At 40.2% G+C, this 23,249-nt stretch overlaps 1 protein-coding gene across 7 annotated transcripts in view; it reads right to left on the bottom strand.

Annotated features, from left to right (window-relative positions):
* TRPC1 (transient receptor potential cation channel subfamily C member 1) overlaps window positions 1–21,464 on the bottom strand; it is a 189,679-nt gene extending 168,215 nt beyond the window's left edge. For 2 of the 7 annotated variants that reach the window (XM_080657195.1, XM_080657196.1), the window contains exons 1-2: window positions 21,005–21,168; window positions 1,913–2,115 (exon numbers count right to left, since the gene is read on the bottom strand). In XM_080657195.1, the coding sequence (XP_080513321.1) occupies window positions 1,913–2,115; window positions 21,005–21,037 (236 nt within the window). In that variant the 5' untranslated portion in view covers window positions 21,038–21,168. Of the gene's footprint in view, window positions 1–1,912; window positions 2,116–6,564; window positions 6,667–15,793; window positions 15,949–21,004 lie in introns of all 7 variants that reach the window. The other 5 variants (XM_080657191.1, XM_080657193.1, XM_080657192.1 and 2 more) reach the window with 5 other exon arrangements.
* Window positions 21,465–23,249: the final 1,785 nt, after the last annotated feature.

Raw genomic sequence — 23,249 nt, 5'->3', positions numbered from 1 at the left:
GTCAGCTGACTTTTCAACAGAAACTATGCAGGCCAGACGGGAGTGGCAAGAAATTTTCAATGTGATGAATAGCAAGAACCTACAACCAAGATTACTCTACCCAGCAAAGCTATCATTAAGAATTGAAGGGCAGATAAAGAGTTTCACAGACAAGAAAAAGCTAAAGGAGTTCGTCACCACCAAACCAGTATTATATGAAATGCTGAAAGGTATTCTTAAAGAAGAGGAAGAAGAAAAAAGTAAAGATAAAAATTATGAACAACAAATACATATCTATCAACAAGTGAACCTAAAAATCAAGTGAATTAAAAACCTGAGGAACAGAATAATCTGGTGAATATAATAGAATCAGGGGCATAGAAAGGGAGTAGACTGATAATTCTCAGGGGCAAAGGGGTATGGGGGGTTCATGAAGAGACTGGACAAAAATCATACACCTATGGATGAGGACAGTGGGGGGGAGGTAAGGGCAGAAGGTGGGGTGGGAAATGGGTGGAGGGGAGATATGAGGGGAAAAAGGAGAAATAATTGTAATAATCTGAATAAAGATTTACTCAAAAAAAAAAAAATTGATTTCCAGGAGACTTTCCCAATTTATGGATTTGTGACTGTCAATGCACCAAAGATCTGTTCTTAAGATGAGGAAAGAGAGAGGGTGGATATTTTACAGTTTTAAAGCTAATTTCATATACACTGTAAAATAATCCTTAATTGAAAACAGCTTGTCAATAGTCTGCCTGGGACTTCGAGACTACATATTTCATAGTAAATATGTGTGCGCTTATGCTGAAAATTAGACTCTCAAGTCTGGCCCAGAACCACACACCTTATTCAACATGTGTGACCTTACTCAACTTGTCCAGGATGGGGTACTTTCTTGTTTATTCATTACTCAGTTGTTCTTTCTATTTTCAACTGGGGAGAATCAGAAGAGAAATAGACTTAAATATGTACTATGTGAGAGGGGAAGTAAGAGGCATTACAGGTTAATATTTAGTCAGATAGTAAATAATCCTAATATATAAAAGGCCAGGGGCCATCACAACTGATACAACCGGACAGACAACCAAACACGGGCTGCGTGTGGGGTGACAATGCTGGCAGGGGGGTTAGTGAGGGATGACCAAACAACTGAACAGCAGGCTGGTTGGGGTGACCAGGCTGGCAGGGGGGGAAGTTAGGGGCGACCAGGCAGTGGGGAGGCAGTTGGGGGCAACCAGGCCGGTGGGGGGAGGGGGCAGTTGGTAGCAACCAGGCGGGGGGGGGGGGGGGGCAGTTAGTGGCAATCAGGCCGGCAGGCAGAGGCGGTTAGGGATGATCAGGCTGGCAGGGGGGGCAGTTAGGGATGATCAGGCAGGCAGGCAGGTGAGCAGTTAGGAGCCAGCAGTCCCAGGTTGTAAGAGGGATGTCCGACTGCCGGTTTAGGCCTGATCCCCTGATCAGGCCTAAACCGGCAGTCAGACATCCCCTGAGGGGTTCCAGATTGGAGAGGGTGCAGGCTGAGCTGAGGGAACCACTAAACTCCTTCCCCCCCCCCCCCCCCGGATGAATTTTGTGCACCAGGCCTCTAGTTTTTCTTATAAAAGGATATCCTTCTACTACTTGGAAATTCTCTTAGACCAATAAATTCTATCTCTAAAAAGCAAACAGTGCCCCCAGCCCCCATAGGCATGAGTATGAAATAAATCTTACTCATAATGTGAAGAAGTTTCCTAACTATTCATCATTTAGTAAACATTTCTAAAACATGCAGAACTCATTGTATTAAGCAAAGGAGCTAGAAGTTTGGCTTTTACAAGTCATCCCAGTACCATATTTCTTAAAAGCTACATAGAAAGAACAATGAAACATTTCATTGGCATGCATCCTACTGCATCACACATCTATTTGTCAAAAATCTTAATTTTCTAACCTGGAATGTCGGAGGCTGTCCTTTTTGTTTTTTGCAGAACACAATGTGCATTCACAGCCAACTGCATGGGGCTTAGGTAGAGACACATCCTGTTTTAACAGCATTGTAAGAATTTCATAGTTGTTACGATGAGCAGCTAAAATGACAGGCGCAATGTCCATAGTTGTTGAATACTCAGGATTCTGAATCTGCTCCATTAGTTTCTGGAAAATATTTATATAAATGTTCAAAAGTTATTTGTGACTTCAAAAAAATTGTTTGAAGAATAAAATGAAAAAAATTGGAAAGCACAAAGAAAATAATTATTTTAATGAATAAGATAAACATTTTGCCAGGATGAAATTTTTTTGAAACTTCAAAACTTAATTTTAATTAATAAATGTAATATAATAAGGACAAATAAAATCTTCAATAGAAAACATTCATATAAATAACGTTCTGCTTTCCTAACAAAAAAGGATATCTAGAGAAATACATTAGGAAAAAGTATTTAATTTTCAAAAGATTATGGAAACATGCATAAGGGTAAAGAACAGGAATTTTAGAAAAAGAATAAAATGAAAAAACAGAAATGTTAAAAAAACGCAGAGCATAAATGCTTGAGAAAAAGTTTAAAAATTCCACCTCTGTGGCAAACTTTGTCACACTGATAGCAATGAAGCTACTTAAAAAGGATAAGTAAATAGGAAGCACTCTTTATTTTGTACTAGGGGCCCAATGCACAAAATTTGTGCAAGGGGCTTGGCCCTTGCAGCCCCAGCTTCATCTGGAAGGTCATCTGGAAGGAGAGCCGGAAGGTTGCTCGGCTGTCTGGTCTAATTAGCATATTATGCTTTTATTATTATAGATAATTATCTATATATTCTCAATCATTACCTCTATTACTTCTGTTACAAAAACACTATCATAGCTAATATAGCCACTTTACACTTATCATTTAATTCCTATAGTAACCTGCAGCACTGAGCAGTATTATCCCAAGAAGAAACTGAGACTCAGAGAAGTTAATGTGCCTGAGGTACACAATAGAATGGCAAACTGCAGAGCAGAAACCAGATTTATATTACTCCGGAGCCTGAGCACCTTCACTACATGGGCTCATGGGGCTGATGACGGCATGACACGAAGCAAAAATCATTAGCAAATAAAGAATCAGGGTTGCCCTAGCCGGTTTGGCTCAGTGGATAGAGCATCAGCCTGTGGACTGAAGGGTCCCAGGTTTGATTCTGGTCAAGGGCAAATGCCCAGGTTTGGAGCTGGATCCCCAGTAGGGAGTGTGCAGGAGGCAGCGGATCAATGATTCTCTCTCATCGTTGATGTTTTTCTCTCTCTCTCCCTCTCCCTTCCTCTCTAAAATCAATAAAAATACATTTTTAAAAAAGAATCAGTGTTAAATAAAAAGGTTGACTATTTCATGACTATTGCATATTCTTTCCACTACTCACTTTTTCACAGACGTTTCCCTGAGAGTTGTTAGCTGATCAAGGTCATGGTTTGTTATATAATTTTTACTAACATTGTAAAAGTAGTGCACACACATAAAATATTTGAAAAATATAGAAAAACAGAAACAATACAAATACCCATAATTCCTACTACCCAAAAACCATTTTATAGTATTCCTTTCTAGGCCTTTCTCTATCTTTGGCATATATAATTTGGCACCAATAATTAAAACAATGGTCCCTAATATTTTGAATATCAAGGACACTTTTAATAATTGCATAAAGCTACAGCCCAGAATCTTCCGGAAAAAAATCATGTACAGAATCCTGCATGCAATGTAAGGAATTTCATAGACCGTATTTTCAAGACATTTTATTATGCTAGTTTAAATAACATTATCACAAACATCTTTATGAATACAGCATTTTTATTTTTTATTTATATATACATTTTTTTATTGATTTCAGAGAGGAAGGGAGAAGGGAAGAGAGATAGAAACATCAATGATGAGAGAGAATCATTGATCAGCTGCCTCCTGCACACCCCACACTGGGAGTCTAGCCTGCAACCCGGGCCCTGAACCGGAATCAAACCGTGACCTCCTGATTGATGTTCAACCCCTGAGCCATGCCAGCTGAATACAGCTTTTTTTAAAAAAAAATTTAGGATTATCTCATTAACATAGAACCCCCTAAAGTGGAATTATAGATCAAAAGGCCACAAACAGTTTTGAAGCTCTTGATAAATATTACCAAAGTCCTTTAATAGCTTATGTTACCAATAATATAGGAATGTACCCATCTCACTCTTAAGGTTTACTTACCAGTATGATCACTCTCAGTTTATGAATAAAAAATACTATCATGAAATATTTACTTTCCTTTGATTACTGGTAAATTTTAATATTTTCTAACATACATATCCCGTTTTGGCCCTCTTTTATGAATAGTTTGTTTATATACTTGCCATTTATTTAGTGGGGATTTCAAATTAATAAATTTATTTAAAATTCCAAAGAAATCTAAGAACGTATCCCTTTTCCCTCTTATTATTGGTTATAAAAAGGAGAAAATTAGCTTGGCCACTCTTCCTCTCTAAAAATCAATAGAAACATATTATTTAAAAAAGGTTATATTCAGTCCTTTAAGAGAAAAATGGTCCTCATTTTTCCTATGAAACATTTAACTATATGAAAACTCAAAGACAAAGCTAAAAGTTCTTAATTTCACTGTTGATAATATAATCTACATTCTAAAAAAAACTCTGTATATGAAAGTCAAAATGTATTAAAAGACAATTTTGATACAGAATGAATTCACTGAAATGGTTAAAAAATATATGTAAAATATTTGACACTGCCTGTCTAGAAGTAATAGGCTATTAAAATTTGATCTTGCTGTCGCTGGAAGAATTTAAACAAACGCTTGTTTGTTAGCAATAAAGTAGAAAGTGTTCTTTTACTGAGCAGGTGAAGACTACCACAGCCTTGCAACACAAGATTCAATTGGTAGTAGTAATGGTAATGAAATAATAGCAGTTATTTGCTCCAATAACCTGCATGGCATACACCCTTTCCCCGCCAAGAAAGTAAATGGGTTTAAATGCTAGAAAGTGGAATAGGTATACCAAAATATAAGAGTAACTGCAGGATAGATGACAGAAAATTGAACAGGATTATAGATATTTCTGATCCTTGGACAAGGGCTATATTCTTAGCCCTTTTTTTTCTCTATTCCTGTGGTTTCTTACCACCAGTTACACTAGTTCATACCATCCTCTGGAAAAAGTCACACACAAACTTTTTAATAGTCTAGGTTTCAGTAGAATATTTCAGTTAATACATGATAAAGTATGCAATTTAGCAGTTTCTCATTATCCTCAGATATTGCCAAATAATCTACAAGTAATTCATAATTATTTCTTAAACAATACTTTTCTACTGAGTATAGCCAGTTTTCACTCCAGCAGTTTGCTTGTTTCACTACATCCTCACCAATAATGAATAATATAATTTTAAAATTTTTGTATACAACCAATATCCCATTTTAAAGGCATAATTTATCTGACTGTTAATGAATATCTTCCTAATTACAAAATCAATAAAGAAAAATAAAAATAGTAAAAAAAATCCTTAATCTGGCAATAAGATGGCTACCACTAGGTAACATTTTGCTACATTTCCATACAGTTCCTTTTCTATGCATATTTTTAACCTTGGATCATATTACATATACAGTTTACTATTCTCATTTTTGTTACTTCCTAGATTTTATTTTTCTGTGTTCCTAAATATTCTTTTAGAAGTGCCATTTAAATATATAATAATTATTTATATTTCCAACTTTCTATTTTAAAATATTTAGGTTTTTTTCACTACTACAAGATTACAATTAACATTTTTATCCACATTTCATAGGCAAATTCCTAGAGGCGAAAGCACTAGGTAAAAGAAGATAAACATCTTCCCTTTTTCTGACACATCCTGCCAAAATGCTATTCAAAACACCCCCCTAACCAATGGTGTAGGAGACTAGACTACTCCCCTGCATCAGTGATTATTATTTTTTAAAATCTTGGCTAATTTGATAAGCAAATATTAGTATCTTGTATTTGATTATAAGTAAGGTTTAGTATTTCATATATTCTTTTCTGAGGATTTTTTCGTGTCCATTCTGATTTTGGTGTTTTTCATCAATTTGTCTAATATTAAGATTATGAACTTGTGATATATGCTGCAAATATCTTTTGCCAGTTATCCTCCTGCCTTCTAAATTTTGCTTGATGACCGAATTCCAGACATTTAACTTCTAAACAGCCATTGCTTTTATGCTTAGAACATCCTTCTATTCCCAGTCAGTAAATATTCACCTACATTTTCTTCCAGTTTTATGGTTTCACTGTTTACATTTAATTCTTAAATTCATGTGGAAACTAATTTGTATCTTCAACCTAACCTGAAGAATGTTCCAAACTAAAATACTGATACATACTGACAAAATTATAGAAATATCATTAATTTTAAAAACGTTTCCTGAAAACAATATTATTCTTGCAAGTGTCTACTTACTTTAAAGCAATACTTTACAGAGCAAAAGAGATCTATTTCCTTAAGACAAATAAATCTGGGGGAAGAAAAAGATGGCAATGGGGTAGGAGATTTATTTTGATTTAAAAATCCAAATTAATAAACATTTAAGAGTACTAACTACTATAGTTGGTCTTGATGATCGTTTTGGTCGATGATTAAGAAGTATATCAACAGCTCCCACTACTTCAGAGTCGATTGCCACCAAAAGTGCATCTGTGGACTTTAAAAAAAAAAGTTAAAAATAAAAATGGAGGATAAAAAGATAAAGTATTTATTTTACTAATCCTATGTAATAAAAGGCTAATATGCAAATTGACTGAACAGTGGAATGACCGGTTGCTACGACATGCACTGACCACTAGGGGGCAAACACTCAATGCAGGAGCTGCTCCCTGGTGGTCAGTGTGGTCCCACAGGGAAGTGCAGCTCAGCCAGAAGCCGGGCTCATGAGTGGTGAGCACAGTGGCAGTGGCAGGAGACTCTCCCGCCTCCATGGCAGCCCAACTGCCTGCTTAGGCCCAGTCAGTCACCTCCATGTGATGTCAGGTGACAGCTGGAGCATCCCCCGAGGGCTACCGGATTGTGAGAGGGTGCAGGCCGGGCTGAAGGACTCCCCCCAACCCCCAAGTGCACAAATTTCGTGCACCAGGGCTCTAGTTTATAAATAAAACTATTTTTTTAGTTAATCTGTATTGTATAGAGTAATACTGAATTTCAAAAATTTAGCCTGTCCAAATAGTACATTTTGCCTTACTCTGACCGAATCTTAACATTCCAAATCTATAAAAGAAATTGCCAAGAACTAGAACTATAGGTAAAGAATTGCGTTCAATCTAATAAAAATGATCATCAATGCAATCATGAAGAGAGCAGACAATGGAAAATATGTAGAGGGGGAGCTTTCTGATCTCATCTTGAAAACATAAATGGCTGACTGAAATGTACAAGTCTGAAATTAGTATCAGTGATCTAATCAAGTAAAACCACAAAGAACTAGGCTACAATGTCCTTAGAGACAGGAAGGAAAAGTGACTTTGTGGTTTTAGCCCCAAACTATAGCTAATTTTGAAGCTTCAACTTGGACAGCAAGAAAAAATAACTAGAGGCTGAGCAAATGGGGACTTTAACTCTCTGTAACAAAGTCTGCATGTAATTTTATTATGATACTTGGAAATTGTGACATCAAGTTTTGGGGTTTCTTTTCTTTTTTTAAAAAAATGTTTTATGTTTCTTTATTCATTTCAGAGAGCAGAAGGAACAGGGAGAGAGATAGAAACATCAATAATGAGAGAGAATCACTGATCCGCTGCCTTCTGCATGCCCCACACCAGGGATCAATCCTGCAACCTGGGCATGTGCCCTGACCTGGAATTGAACCGTGATCTCTGGGTTCATAGGTCCATACTGAACCACTGAGACACAATCTGGGCTTGATATTTTTTAAAGGAAAACCATAAAGGCAGGAAGGAAAGATAGAGATAAATAATGATTTAATCTAAGAAAATGCCCTGATTATTTTCAATCTGTATATTTTTAAACTGTTATAATCTTTATCAACTATTGATCAACATTCTTTTAAAAATAAAACTAGCCCTAGCTGGTTTGGCTCAGTGGATGGAGCATCGGCCTGTGGACTAAAGGGTCCCGGTTTCAATTCTGGTCAAGGGCACATACCCAGATTGCGTGCTGGATCCCCAGCGGGGGGCATGCAGGAGGCAGCCAATCAATGATTCTCTCTCATCATTGATGTTTCTATCTCTCTCTTCCTTCCCCTTCCACTCTGAAATCAATAAAAATATATATTTTAAAAATAGGACTAAAAATGACAGACATTATGTGGATGTTTAAAAAATAGGAGTAAGCATCCCCAAAACAGGGTTGGGGGCCATATTCAACTATTAGGGACCACCTATGTGTTCTCACAGGAAAACTCCCCACCCACATAAGAAAATTAATTCGAATAAAAATTAATTTTATTCCCTAAAACTTTTAAGGTTTATTGGGCTATAGCCTATTATTTAAAGTCTAGCATTATTATTATTCTGCTCTGCAAATATTTCTCTTGGGTTTTTAGTTTTTACTGTATTTGGTCAGGTGAAGCAAAAAAACAAAAAGAACTGTGTTCTTTACTCTTAACATTTAATTTCTGATTTTAAATGTTAACCTATATAACTAACAAAGTAATGCCACTGCTAAATCAAAATACCAAGTAACTCCAGTAATCCTATCTAATAAAAGAATAATATGCAAATTTAATCATCACCCTGCTACACCCACAAGCCACGTCCACTAGCCACACCCACCACCCAATCAGGAGTGAGTATGCAAATTAACCCAACGAAGATGGCTGCGGCCACGGAGAAAGCAGGAGGGAGGCTTGGGTTTCCCCGGCGATAGAGGAAGCCAAGCTTTCCGCACACCCTGGCCGGCCCAGGCCTCCACTTAAGGCTACAAAGTTTCAATTATAGAAGATAAATAAATCCCAATAAAAATGGCGGCAGCCACGAAGCTGGAGAGAGCAGGAGGCTAGAGTTGCCCCCAGCGATGGAGGAAGCCAAGCTTCTGCAGCCCTGGCTTGCTTTGGCCTCTGCTTAAGGCTACAAAGTTTCAATTATAAATAAATCCCAACAGAAATGGCTGCCGCCATGGAGCGAGCAGAAGGCTTGGCTCTGCTCCAGGCTACAAAGTTCCATTGTAGAAGATAAATAAATCCCAGATACCAGGGCCTCCGCTTGGGTTGCCAGAGGGCGTGGCTGGCCTGCAAACAACCACAGGCTGCCCCATGCCCCAAGGGAACCCCCACCCTGATCTGGGACACCCTTCAGGGCAAACCAGCTGGCCCCCACCCATGCACCAGGCCTCTATCCTATCTAATAAAAGAGTAATATGCAGATTGACCATCACTCCAACACACAAGATGGCTGCCCCCATGTGGTCAAAGATCCTGCCCCATGTGGACACAAGATGGCCACTACAAGATGGCCTGCAACGGATAGCAGTTGTGGGCGATCAGGCCAGCAGGGGAGGGCAGTTTGGAGGGACAAAGCCTACAAGGGAGGGCAGTTGGGGGCGATCAAGCCTGCAGGGGAGGGCAGTTAGGGGTGACCAGGCCGGCAGAGGAGGGAAGTTGGGGGCAAACAGGCTGGCAGGGGAGCAGTTAGACATCAATCAGGCTGGCAGGGGAGTGGTTAGGGGGAGATCAGGCTGGCAGACAGAAGCGGTTAGGGGCAATCAGGAAGGCAGGCAGGCGAGCAGTTGGGAGCCAGCAGTCCTGGATTGTGAGAAAAATGTCCGACTGCCCGTTTAGGCCCGATCCCACCTCGAGGTGTTCCAGATTGGAGAGGGTGCAGGCTGGGTTGAGGGACTCCCCCCCCACCCCCCCGCATGAATTTCATGCACCTGGCCTCTAGTCTGAGATCTAACCATGGGTCCAGCTGCACATCTCCCAAAAACACCATACTGAGTGGTTATAAACTAACTTCATGGTCATTATTTCCCTGAAGGAATTGCCTCAACCACACTATAAATGACAAATACCTGGTTTTCCCAAGTACCCTTCAAGTCTTTACTGAATAAGAGAACAACTAGATTAAAACCAACAATGTAGGGAGAAAGAAAAAAATAACTGCTAACGTTGACCATTGAAAAAATAAAATATCTGTATAGCAAAATCATTATACACACACACACAGCAGTCTGAAGCCATTTAATGTAAGGACAAATGTGTTTAGTTTCAGGCTATCTGAAGAAACTAAAATGCCTACATTATCAGTGATTCCCACTTATGATGATAAAGTTAAATTATATTCAGATACACTATTTGGTAAAGGATAAACTTCAGGTATAAAAATATTTACTTATATAAAAAAGCCAAGTCTGAAAAGAATGTTTTAAGTTATTTTAAAAATATCTATATGCCCGGCCAGTGTGGCTCAATGGTTGAGTGTCCACCTATGAACCAGGAGGTCACCTCTGCGGGAGGTGACCAGCAGGCCAATCAGGGGGTGGCGCTGGCCAGCGAGGGGTAGGCCCCGCCCCCCCATCGCCCCACCACTGCCACTGGTGGCCTCCCTCTGCGGGAGGTGACCTGTGGGTGCAGGCCAGTGAGTGGCTGGCCCCGTCCCCTATCACCCCACCACCACCAGTCACCATCACCCCCTGATCGCCATCCACTCCCCCTGCTCACTGGCACCCACCTTTGCTGGTCTGGCACTGCCTGCTTGCCAGCCCCACTTCCTGCCGACTGGTCGTTCTGCCGTTTGGTCAATTTGCATATTAGGCTTTATTATATAGGATTATGTATTAATGAGGTTGCTATCTTCCTTCTCACCTCAGAATTTTCAACAATTCACATACTCTTTCCTTTAAGCTCAGAGTAATAAACCACTTCCTTTCTGAAGCTAAATAGTCTGCCCTAGTATTGTATTTAATGCTTTCTGTCTTCTATAGGACCTTGGTCCTTCATTCGCAGACATGCTAGTCCTAGTCCCTACCTCCCCAAACATGAGATATTTTCTCACTCTTTGATAACTTGACTTGATTCTATCTTCTTTCCACTCAAGTTTTCTTCCTCTCACTTTGTCAAACTTCTCAAATCCATGTGCATCATTTTCTTAGTTCTACTGATGGGAATTTCAAAAATTCCTCATTTTCCTTGATTCCTAGGCAACATATTAAAACTCTTTCTTTAGTTTTTACAATGCTGCACTGTCCTGACTCCTTCAATGACACCCTTCCCTTTTAGTGCCCTTTATTAATATAGAAGATGTCCCTTGAGAAAGAGCTGGCACCAGTAGTCTGCTCTTCTCTGTTGTCACTCACTCACTCTCACAGTGTCCATGGCCATGACTGCTGCTTCTCTCCAGCCCGACCACTCCCTAGAGATGAAATCTTCATCTATAACTGTCTGTTGGATGATGCCTGATAGCCCCAAAATAAACAAGGCCAAAACTAAAAATTCACATTTCTCTGCCCCAATATTGACTTCTATTCTTAATTTCCTATTTTTCTTTCTTCCTCCAAGTCACCCATTTTTAAGATTTCCAAATCATCTTGGACTCCTTCTCAATTCTCCCCTCCAAATTTAAATAGTCACTAAATTCTGTCAATTCTCCTTCATAACATTTCTCACATCTGCCATTCCCCACCTCCCACCATTCTTACAGGAACTATTCCAGTCAGGCTTTAACCTCTTCATGTCTGGATTACAAACTGCTCACCACAGTTATAGCCTTCCCCATTTTCCCTTTTCTCATGTATACTGAACACAACCACTAGAATAGTTTTTCTAAAATACCACTGGACATATCACATCCTTTCTCAAAAATCATTTCTTGACTCCACTATCTTTCATAAAACCCAAATTCCTTAGCCTGGCAATCAGATCATTTTCATCAGTTTCCTTTTAGCTGTTTTTCCAGATACTTCACACTACTATCCACCCCGAATATTTTGTTTACACAGGCGAAATCAATTCACTATCTTGAGGACATACATTGCACATGCCTTTGTTTACATTCTTGTCCACATCCCCTGTTCCTGACCTATCTACACATTTGAGAGTAGTTTTGGATACTTGGTGAAAGCATGGACTCTGGAGCCAGAACCTAGGTTCAAGTTCCAGTTCTGCCATTTAGACAATGACTTTGGGAAAGTTACTTAACCTTTCTGTACCTTGGTTTCCTCCTTTATAAAATGGAGATTATAACAGTAACTATCTGATAGAAATATTGTGAGGATTAAGGAAGGTGAATACATTAAAGGTTATTGGCACATAGTAGTACTATATACATATTAGTAATTAAGATTTCAAAGCTCAACTGACACTCTTCCAGGAAACCTTTCTTAATAGCTCCAATCCACAGTGATCTTCTCTTTTCGATGTTTTTAAAACATTTATTATAAACTATAAAAGTTTAAGTATAAAACAGGGTTTCTCAACAGTGTTACTGTTGACATTTTAGGCCAGATAAATCTTTGTCGTGGGGGCTGTCCTGAGCATTATAAGATGTTTAGCAGCATCTGTGGCCTCTACTCATTAGATGCCAGTAGTAACCCACCTCCTAGTTGTGAAACCAAATATGTCTCCATACATTATCAAATGTCGCCTAGAGGAGGGGGATTATCCAGTTGAGAACCATAAGAATAACACAAGATAAAATATATGAAAACACTCAAAGCAATATACAAGGTTCAAGTAGTATTACCCCTTAGCACTTATCAAATACACTTTTGATTTTTTTAAATGACTTAAAATTCATATGTACTTTCATTGTCCAATTAGTTTTAATATCCTTTAGTACAGAATTCATGTTTTATTTATTCATTTCTACAATCACACCCAATTGAAGGCCTTAGACATTTGTTGATTGGTAGATAGGACATAGATAACCTGAGACAGACACAGCGAACTGAAAAGAGCATGAAAATTTCAGTCAGAAGATCAGATTATATCTTAGGTTTGCCCTTATTTTAGAACTTTGGGTAATTCATTAAAGTCCATGAGCCTCAGTTTTCTGATCTATAAAATGTAACATCTATATAGGCTGGCTATGATGTTCAAACGTAATCAGGGATGTGAAAAAAAAAAACATGTATACACTGCAGATTATATATAGAGTCAAAAAATAATTACTATAAAAAGACAAAAATAATTATTAGACGATAATGCCTCCTTTATCAAGAATCATCCAGGACTCCCTTTATAACCTTATTTTCTATGCCTTTAAGTATTTAACTTTGAAATGTAAACTATTTTGATGGAAATTTTCTGCTTTTAGAAGTACTGTATATATTCTTACTTTGTCTGAAACAATGGGCACTGAATATAATTTAATTTTTCCTTACTGACTCTGAGCCATTGTTATAAACATTATTATTCTAACATACAGCTCCCTCAGGGATTACCATGTATGTAATGCTGTTGACCTCTTTAATAAATAGTCAAAGGCACTGGATTCTGTAGTCCTCATGTCCCTTCTGTTGCACTTCTCTCTATGAATTAGAAAACTAAATAATTGAGTTTGTTAAAGAAGAATCTAAAATTAACCAATATGGACTTTGAAGAAGGGCTCCAGAAGTATTCCTCTGACCAAAGTTTGTATGTCAGAAATTTCTGGGCTCCGGCTGCTCAGAGGTACTTTTTACTTACTTTCTGAGTCATATTGATGTTCTGGATAACTGAAATTGCTGGGAAAGCAACTTCTTTCTCTATCTAAATATGTATATACAGAGATAGTACCATGTTGTCCATATAACTAACCTATTTATATTTTTTTAAATCTTCTGAGTGCTTCCTGATGCCACTCAATATAGATAGATGGATAGACAGATAGATAGCCCAGTGCATGAAATTCGTGCACGGAAAGGGGGGTTCGCTCAGCCCAGCCTGCACCCTCTCCAATTGGGGACCCCTTGGGGAATGTCCAACCACAGGGATCAGGCCTAAATCGGCAATTGGATATCCCTCTCGCAATCTGGGACCGCTGACTCCTAACTGCTCACCTGCCTGCCTGCCTGATTGCCCCTAACCACCTCTGCCTGACAGCCTGATCACCCCTAACTGCCCTCCCCTGCTGGCCTGGTTGCCCCTAACTGCCTCTGCCAGCCTGCATGCCTGCCTGATTGCCCCTAACTGTTCTCCCCTGCCAGCCTGGTTGCCCCCAACTGCCCTCCCCTGCTGGCCTAATCTCACCCCCAAATGCCCTCCCCTCCCGGCCTGGTTGCCCCCAACTGCCCTCCCCTACTGGCCTGATCTCACCCCCCCAACTGCCCTCGCCTGCAGGCCTGATCTCGCCCCCAACTGTCCTCCTCTGATGGCCAATTTGTTTCTGATTGGTTGGTTTCTATGCCAGTCAGCATCAAAAGCTCTGCCTCCTAGGCAGCCATTGGCTCCCCACAGAACCCACATTTGGTTCTGATTGGTCAGTTACAATGCCAGTCAGCATCAAAAGCTCACCTCCTAGGCAGCCATTGGCTCCCCACAGAACACAGATTTGGTTCTGATTGGTCGGTTTCTATGCCAGTCAGCGTCAGAAGCTCCGCATCCTAGGCAGCCATTGGCTCCCCACAGAACCCACATTTGGTTCTGATTGGTCAGTTCCTATGCGAATCAATGTCAAAAGCTCTGCCTCCTAGGCAGCCATTGGTTCTTCACAGCACCCATATTTGGTTCTGATTGGTCTGTTCCTATGCCAGTCATTGTCTCTGGGCCTATCAACGGGGCCTGATCATAAAGGCGAGGCTGATCAGTAGCCCCAGTGGAGGCCTGGAGAGAAACGGAGGTACGGCTGTTGGCCAGACTAGGAGAGAAAGAGAGAAGCAAGTGCTGATCAAATGCTGCCACAGAGGCAACAGATCAGTCCCTGCTTCTCTCTTCAGGCCTCTCTCTGGCCCCGATTCGTAGCCCCCTCAGCAGTCAGTGCTGGGGCACCGCGCCTGCCGTGGAAGCAGTCAGCGGAAGCCGTGGCAACCCAGCACTGACTGCAGGACTGACTTCCAATTGGTCAAGCCTAGGTCATTACTGGTCATTGTGACCCAGGGTCTTTATATATTAGGATGCCTCATTAAGTTAAAGCTACAACAGAGTAATCAATCATACTATATGAAAGAAAAATAGCCAGAATTAATGTGCTAAGTCCCTACTAGGCAAACTAAAAAGAAAAGAAAAATATGATTAAATTTATTTCAGGATCTCTTGACTGGATTCTTTCAAGACTTATATGTATCTCTGTTCTTCTACCCTAACTGATAAAAATATAAAAGGTCAGTATTTTCCAGTTAAAAAAATTCATTCACCTTTAGTTATAAGTAAACATTAAGTTTCAGGCAAAAAGAAAAATTTAATAAAACTTAAGAGAACATCAGAGTCAAATTGAAAATTGCTTTGTGAGTCAGGAGCATTTTGTTCTTATGCTTGTAAATTATATGGGTCACAGAAAAATCTTTTCCCCTGACACTTCTAGAACACTTGTATATTTTTAGATATATAATATTATGTACCTATAATATTACCATAATATAAATAAAAAAAAACAAAGTCACCTTTAATAAGTTATGGTAATTTTCTGTCAGATGTAAAACACATAAGGTGGGGGAGGGGCGTAAAAGTTGGAAGAAAAAATAAATCAAGTAAAAATATTATACTTTGAAAAATAGGCTTTTGATTTGTTTTTAGAACTTTTTATGCATCAAAATCAATTTAAAAGTGAAAGAGAAGAAAGAGAAAAGGGGGGGAGGAAAAGAAGAAGATAGGGAGGGAGGCAGGAAGAGAGGGAACTAGAAAGAAGAAAACATGGCATATCTAACAGAACTTAGAAGCTACAAAATAAAATTATCTAGCCTTGTACCTGACAACCGTAGTCCAAAAGTAGCTGTAGTATATCCAAATTTTCATTTTCAATAGTTATTGTAACAGCATTTCTCCCAAGCACATCTACGCAATTTATGTTCAAGTCACCTGAACTGCTTTCCTCCAAAATCTTTTTAACCATATAATAGTCACCTAAATAACAAATACAAACACAATTTAATATTCATGACATATTAAATGTGAATGACTGTAAAGAAAACTTAGCCTGTTAATTTAAAAGATTAAAATCTAAACTCTTTTTTTATATGGAAATATGCAAAATCGTGAACATTTCTTTCCTAAAAACTTGTATTTTGGTAAAATAATATGTACATCAACTGCAAACATTAAAAGCTGCTAGTTTAAAACTCATAACTGAATGATAAGGAGAGAAACTTTTAGAAGATATTTAAAGCAATAAAGAATGTCCAAAAATACATACTGAAAGCAAGAAAAATTATAAGCTTAAAGTTTTACATCTCAAATACATATCCACATTTACTCATACGTCAAAATAGTTATAAATGAGATCTAGTAATAAGCTGAGGATATTATGAAGACATTTTATACACTTTGGAAAAGCAGTGTTAATGTGTATATGTTTGACAAAAAATGCCTAAATTCCTCTCCTCTTCTCTCCTCCCAACACACACACACACACACACACACACACACACACACAGACACACACACACCCTTAGCTCACAAATGAAACTGTTTAGATTATACGACCAGGGAACACCCAACTCACAAAACTCTAAAACACAGGAGTGGGATTAATGCTGGTAGAGGGCAAAGTCAAAATATTTCAAAGTATAATTTTAACCTGTCAAGAGCATGCAGAATTCCTTCTGCATAACTCTAGCCCACATCAAAACAGTTGACCCATGGGAAAAAATGAGAATAATGACAAAGGTAATCATTTGTCTACTGACCAACTAGTGCAGTAATAAGGGAAATAAATCAAGAGAAATGCTAATTAACTACACAAAGAAAGCAGGGTTTTGTTTCTTTTCATTTTACTTTTAAAATATAATATAAATAAACCATTTTAAGTGATTTGCAAATAGTTGTTCTTTAGACATCTATGAATTTAACAAAAAATCAAAACAACCACCACAAAAGAAAACCACAGAAAAGAACAGAGTGAAAACCAGAGGAAAAAGAAAATGATTTCTTGATACAGAAAAAGTAAATCCTAAAACTTGATTAAAAGAGGGAATTAAAAAAAGTAACATTTGGGAGGGGGGGGAATTTCAAATAGATTTGCTATTATTATTATTTCTTAATCCTCACCTGAGGATATGCTTTCACTTATTTCTAGAGAGAGAGGAATAGAGAGAGAGAAACATTGATCCTCGATATCAAATCTGCAACCTAGGTATGTGCCCTGACCTGACTGGAAAATGAACCCACAACCTTTTTGGTGAATGGGACAATTTTCCAACAATTGAGCAACCCAAACAGGGAGAGTGGTATTATTTGAAATCAATGACTTTAAAGCCCTCCATGCATTTTGGATGAAGCTGAACCATAATTTTCTTGATGCCACATTTCCTTAGTTGCCTTAAGAAAACTAATCACAAAAGAAATATTTTCTTCATAGCACTACGAATAGACACTCATGCTCTATGGCAAAAACTTATCAAACACTTCAGAAAGTGAAACTTTTAGTCATAAGTTGAACTAATAGTGAACATACAGACAGACCAATGAAAAGGAGAGAGATAAGAGAGACAAAAACATCAATGAGAGAGAAAAATCATTGATTGGCTGCCTCCTGCAGGATCCCCCACAGGGAATAGAACCTGCAACCCCAGGCATGTGCCCTGACCTGGAATCAAACCAGTGACCTCTTGTTTGCTGGGTCAAAGCTCAACAGCTGAGCTACATTGGCCAGGCTCTTTTCTAGTTTTTTCTTTACTCCTTAATCTGTACATATCTTTCAAAGGCCCACTCATCTACTAACATACACATAACCACCTCATCTCCACAATTTTTACTTTAGGAATTTTTTCCAAATATAATACATTATGAACATGTTGTATATGTAGAGTAAGATTTCTAAATGAAAAGGATGAGAAACATAGATGTTCTACAGTAGATTTGCTCTGGTGCTATTAAAGTTTTTTACTTTTATTGGATAAATTTGATCCACAGAAAGGTTTATAAAACATTCATAGAGAGCGAGTTTGATTTTCAACTAGTAAGTCCAAGTGTGAACATGTCTTTTCTAACACAAATGATTTTCATTCATCCAACTAAAACTAGATCAATATAATATAGTGATTAATAGTGCAGGCTCAAATATATCCTAGTTCTACTTCCTAACTAATGCAACTTTAGGCAAAGGAATTTTAAAATTCTGCTAAGTCTCATTTTCCTTATTTGTAAAATGGGGATAACAACAGATATAGCTCACTGGGTTGTGAGGATGAAATGAGATCATCTATGAAAAGTATATGCACTCTAACCCAAAGAGTTGTTTTAGCAAATAGTTGCCATTTGGTTTGATAAAAGTTCCAATGTAATAGTGGAAACTATAGCTACTTCAGGAAATTTCCACTTGTAGATTTGGTTTGGGTGATACAAAAGAGGTTTAATAATATTAGTGGATACAAACATGTGAAAAAATACTGCTATAACTCCTATTTATTTTTTACATGTCAAAGAATACCATAGTGTAAGAAATGAGCCATTTTCCTCAACCTAACCCAAGAGCTCATTTTAACATACCTGAAACAGAAAATACCTACTTACTCTCTCCTTAATTTTTTTTTTTTTACTTTATATGGGCAAAAAAGCATGCATATTTACTTTCTACCCACCCCCAAAAGCCAAATCTCCCCAAAAATCTTAATGATCTTATAAAATGGGAAACTGACAGAGGGTACCAAACTATTTCAACTGCACTACTGGACAGGCTACAAAACTATCATATATCAAAACATTCTTTTGTTTTAAATATGTCATGCAATAATCTTAAATACACACAACATACAAGTACTTACTCGAACCATATTCCTCAGTTTGACAGGAACATCAAATTCCCTTTCTTGACATACTTTCTGTTTGCTTTAAAATAACCACAGCTCAGTAAGCTGGAGGACATGCAGCAGTGATTTATTTATTCTAGTACAACACAATCTTCCATTTCCTCTCTCAGAGAATTTTTTTAGGAAAAAGACCTTACACAATCCACTCCAGTAATACTAAACAATTTTACCTAATCTACAATGATTTTTGTGAGGTTATAGACATATATTATGCTTCTTTACATTTCCAAGACAATTCAAAGTTGTGTCCATGGTGGATTTTAAGGAATGTTTTCATAATATAATTTAATACTATTACATAAGAACATAAAAGTGGCTGACATAGATGGCCTTTATAAGTCAATGTATTTGCAAAAGATTATGTAAATCAAATCCTACTTCAAAAGCAGTAAGAGGTTAGAGACTGACACTTATTAAAAATACCAGGTGGTTCAGTGGTTGAGGATTGACCTATGAACCAGGAAGTCATGGTTCATTCCCAGTCAGGGCACATACCCTGGTTGTGGGCTTGATCTCCAGTGGGGCAGGGGGGGCGGGGCAGGGGGAGTGCAGGAGGCAGCTTATGGATGATTCTCATCTTGATGTTTCTATCTCTCCTCCCTTCCTCTCTGAAATCAATAAAAATATTTTTTTTAAAAATGTCGCACATACAAAATAGCCTCTGTAGCTAATCTTTTCATAGTGTAAACTGCCCTTTGAGTTTATGTTCTCAAAGTCTGCATGATCCTAAACTGAGTTTTCTAAGTGAGCATGGCCATTGGAAGGTGTGAAAATTAACAAAGGGAAATCTTACTTGAAATAGTGTCAGGCCAGAGCGGGTGCTCATATGCAGTACCAGAAGTCAAATTATAGGATGAATTGATTACCAATTACAGAACCCAACAGAAAATCCTCAACAGGAAAGAATCATCAATGGTAGGCCCCAACATAAAAGATGTACATTAGGTCTCCTACAAGAAATTGACAATCCCAGCCAATGAGAAATCATCCTGCAAGAAATTTATCACGCCAGCCAATGAGAAACCATCATCGCCCTTAACTCTCAATTGTCTCCAATGAACTTTTGTTCAAAACTACCCCTCCCAACTTTCTTCTTCTCCATAAAACTTTCCTTTCCTTTGTTGGCCTTGCCTATGGCTTTTGCTATAGCTTACTTGTCCTGAATTGCACTTCTTTCCTGTTCCCAAATAAACCCATTTTTGCTGGTAAAATAACTTTTATTTTTAAGGTCAACAAAGGCAAACTCAATAGATGCAGAAAAAGAAATTGTACAGTATTTCACACCGGAAGTAAAATTAGTCTTAGGGCAATCAATTTCTCATTCCTTTTATTATATGCAACAAAAGAAAGCATGCTTGAGTGAAGAGACTTTATATAGCCATAAAAGTGAAGAATCTTTTTTTAAAGAAAAATATTAAATATCTTCCACATTTTTGCCCTGTAATTATTTTGCACTACCTTTATTTCTCAAAGAAGGCTCAGAAGCAATAAACCTTCCTCTCTAATAAAAAGCACGAACAAAGTTGTTCTGTAAATTTGGAGAAAGTTTGGGACTATTTCTTCAGTCCTGTCTTTGTCTCCACCTAGGATTCTGACATATCTAATTCCAGTCAACAGTCACTGTACACCAAGGCACTGGGCGGCTGAACTTAAAATACTGTTAACACAAAGTAAGAGTTTTAATGAAGCGTGGGAGAAAAAACAGGTGAGAGCCCACAAACACGAGGCACCTTAAGCAAGGTCATGGGATTTTCACACTAGACAAGCCCTTTGGGCTTCCAAAAAGGAAAAAAAAAAAACACGTAAGTCCCCAAAGAGAGACCAGGTCATTCAGGTGGTCAGCAGCAGAGGCAGGGCTAAAATCCTAGGGTCCGCGCCCCCAACGCTACCTAAACACAGGACGCCAACACGGGAGACCACGGCCAGCGCCCGGGCACAGTGGCTGCAATTGGAGGGCCGCGCCCACTACTCCCGCTGCCAGCTGCGCACTCACAGGGTAGAGGCGGCGTGGGGCGCCCCGGAGAGGCCAGGAGGCGGCGGGTCAGGAGCTCAGCGCCAGGAGAGGGAGGGCCCCAAGCTGAGGCTGTGGAGAATATGAGGGGTGTGGAGGAGGACAAGAGCGTCGGGAGCGGAGAATGGGGCCGAGCTCTCACCCTTGTCGCACGCCAGCAAGAAAAGCTTCTCATTCAGGGTGTTCTCCTCCTTCACCTCGCGCACATCCTTTAGCGCCATCACCTCGCTCGGCGATGAAGAGGAGGATGGGGAAGAAAGCAGGGAGAAGGAGGAGGCGCCAGAAGGATCCGTGCTCGGACACAGGGCCGCCACCGCCGCGCCCCACGAAGGGGGCAGGCCAGGAGACCCGGGCCGCGACCCGGGGCCCCACACCGCCGCAGGGCCCGAGAAGGGATGGGTCGGCCCCACGGCTGCTTCCGCGCGCGGCCCGTTGGCTCCGAAGAGCGTCCCGTCTCCTGCGAGCCAGCATTCGCCCTCCACCGACAGCCCCAGGTCGGTGGCGGCACCGGCGCGACCCCAGGGCCAGCGACCCCCCCCCAGCCGCCTGCGCCCCGGCCGAGCCGGTCCGCGCCGGTCTGGGGACGACAAAGTAGCGGGCGCCAGGGCGGCGGAGCGCGGGGCCGTGCCTGAGCCGCAGGGGCCGCGCGGGGGGGTGGGGGGGGGGGCGGCGGGCCAGGCAGAGGCCGAAGGAGAGGTGTGTAGGAAGTCCCGAGAGGCGGCTCTGCAAACGTCGGGGTCCAGGACAGTGGGGTCCGCCTGCCGAGCGGCGCCCCCAGAAAATTCTCGCGACTCTTCTTGTCACCCTCCGCCCCACGTTAGCGACGCAGCCGGAGCCAGGCCTATAGCGGTGGACGGGGCCAGTCTTGGTGGGCGGGGCCTGTCGGTGAGTCTGTGCCTACAAGTCTCCGTTGGCGTGCTGACTGACCTGGAAGGCTTCGGGCAGAGGAGCACAGCTCAGCGCCAGGACCTCCCCGCCGCCTCCTGCTGCGCGGAAGCCCACAGGCCGCTGGGCGGCTGAACCATGAGGGCTCAGGTCAATGGACACCCCTGTGTGACCGTGGGGTCATGTCCTGTCCCTGTGCCCTTTGCCTCGCCGCGCTGCCAGACATCCCTGCTTCCCGAATTTCTGAAGACTCTTAACTCCTTTGTGATAGTAGAAAGGCAGAACATTCCTGATTCATACGTTTATGCGCATGTAATTCAAGTGTATTGTCACGTAATCATGGATAAGCACGTTTTTAGGATAGACTGTGCATCACAGCCCTTCAATGGCTTCTTCATACACTTTTAAGTCTACTCAAGCTTCTGGGTTTAGGTTATCCCCTCTGGACTTCCACAAGGGGCTGGGTTAATTTCTTAGATTCAGGGGAATTCCGGCCTACTTTAGTGGACAGACCTACCAGGCAATCCAGAGTATTAAGAGGTCTTTTCTTCCTTCAAAGTGAAACATGGAGTTGGAGCGTGGACCCTTCCTTGTGGGTTCTTGTACTACGAAGTTTGAACAATAAATTCATGGACTAAAAGATCTACACTAATAAAATAGTATCAGTTTAAAAGGTCAAAGCCCACCTGATACCCCCCTTTTTCTCTCCCCCTTATCTTGCAACATTATTCTATCCTCTGCAAATGTATGCCTTTCCCTTCCCCTTATCTTGTGACATCTTTGTTGTGTTAATTTGCATACTCAGGCCTGATTGGCTGGTGGGCATCACAAAGGTACAGTCAATTTGCACCTTACTTTTAGTCTTTTGTGGTGGTTGTTAATCTTCACCTGAAAATATTTTTTCCATTGCTTTTTCAGAGAGTCGGGGGGGGGGGGAGGGGGGAGAGAGAGAGAAAGAGAAGAGAGAGAGAGAGACATCGGCTGGTTTCTTCCCAAACTTACCCAGACTTCCGCTGGGGAACAAATCTACAACTCAGGTACATGCCTTTTACCAGGAATCGACCGGAGAGCCTTTGGTGTGCAGACCAATGCTCTAATCACTGAGAAAAACTGACCAGGCCCATTTTAGCCTTAAACAAAAAATCTCTAGTAGATCATAAATCTCCCCCTTCTATACTGTTGGATTCAGTTGCAAGTCTGTGTATTTGGTGAAATGTCAAAGTTGCTCACTGTAAATTTGTGGCCATGTTTGGGTTTTTGTGTGTGAGTTTACCTGGTAAAATTTTTACTCCCCCCACCCAGTGCACGAATTTTGTGCACCAGGCCTCCAGTCATTTATACTGTCCAAACACACATCCTTAAAGAGATCTTCCTTGACCACCCAAACTAAAACAATATTCACCCTAGTTCCCAAGTCAGTCTCTATCATGTTACCATTTTATTTCTACTACAGTTATCATTATCTAAAATTCCCATTTGTTTATCACATGTCTCTCTTCACT

Source organism: Plecotus auritus (assembly GCF_963455305.1).
Source record: "Plecotus auritus genome assembly, chromosome: 2".
In the NCBI taxonomy this organism is placed as follows: Eukaryota; Metazoa; Chordata; class Mammalia; order Chiroptera; family Vespertilionidae; genus Plecotus; species Plecotus auritus.
Note: the sequence above shows the minus strand (reverse complement) of the source record. Positions and strands in the feature narration are given on the sequence as shown.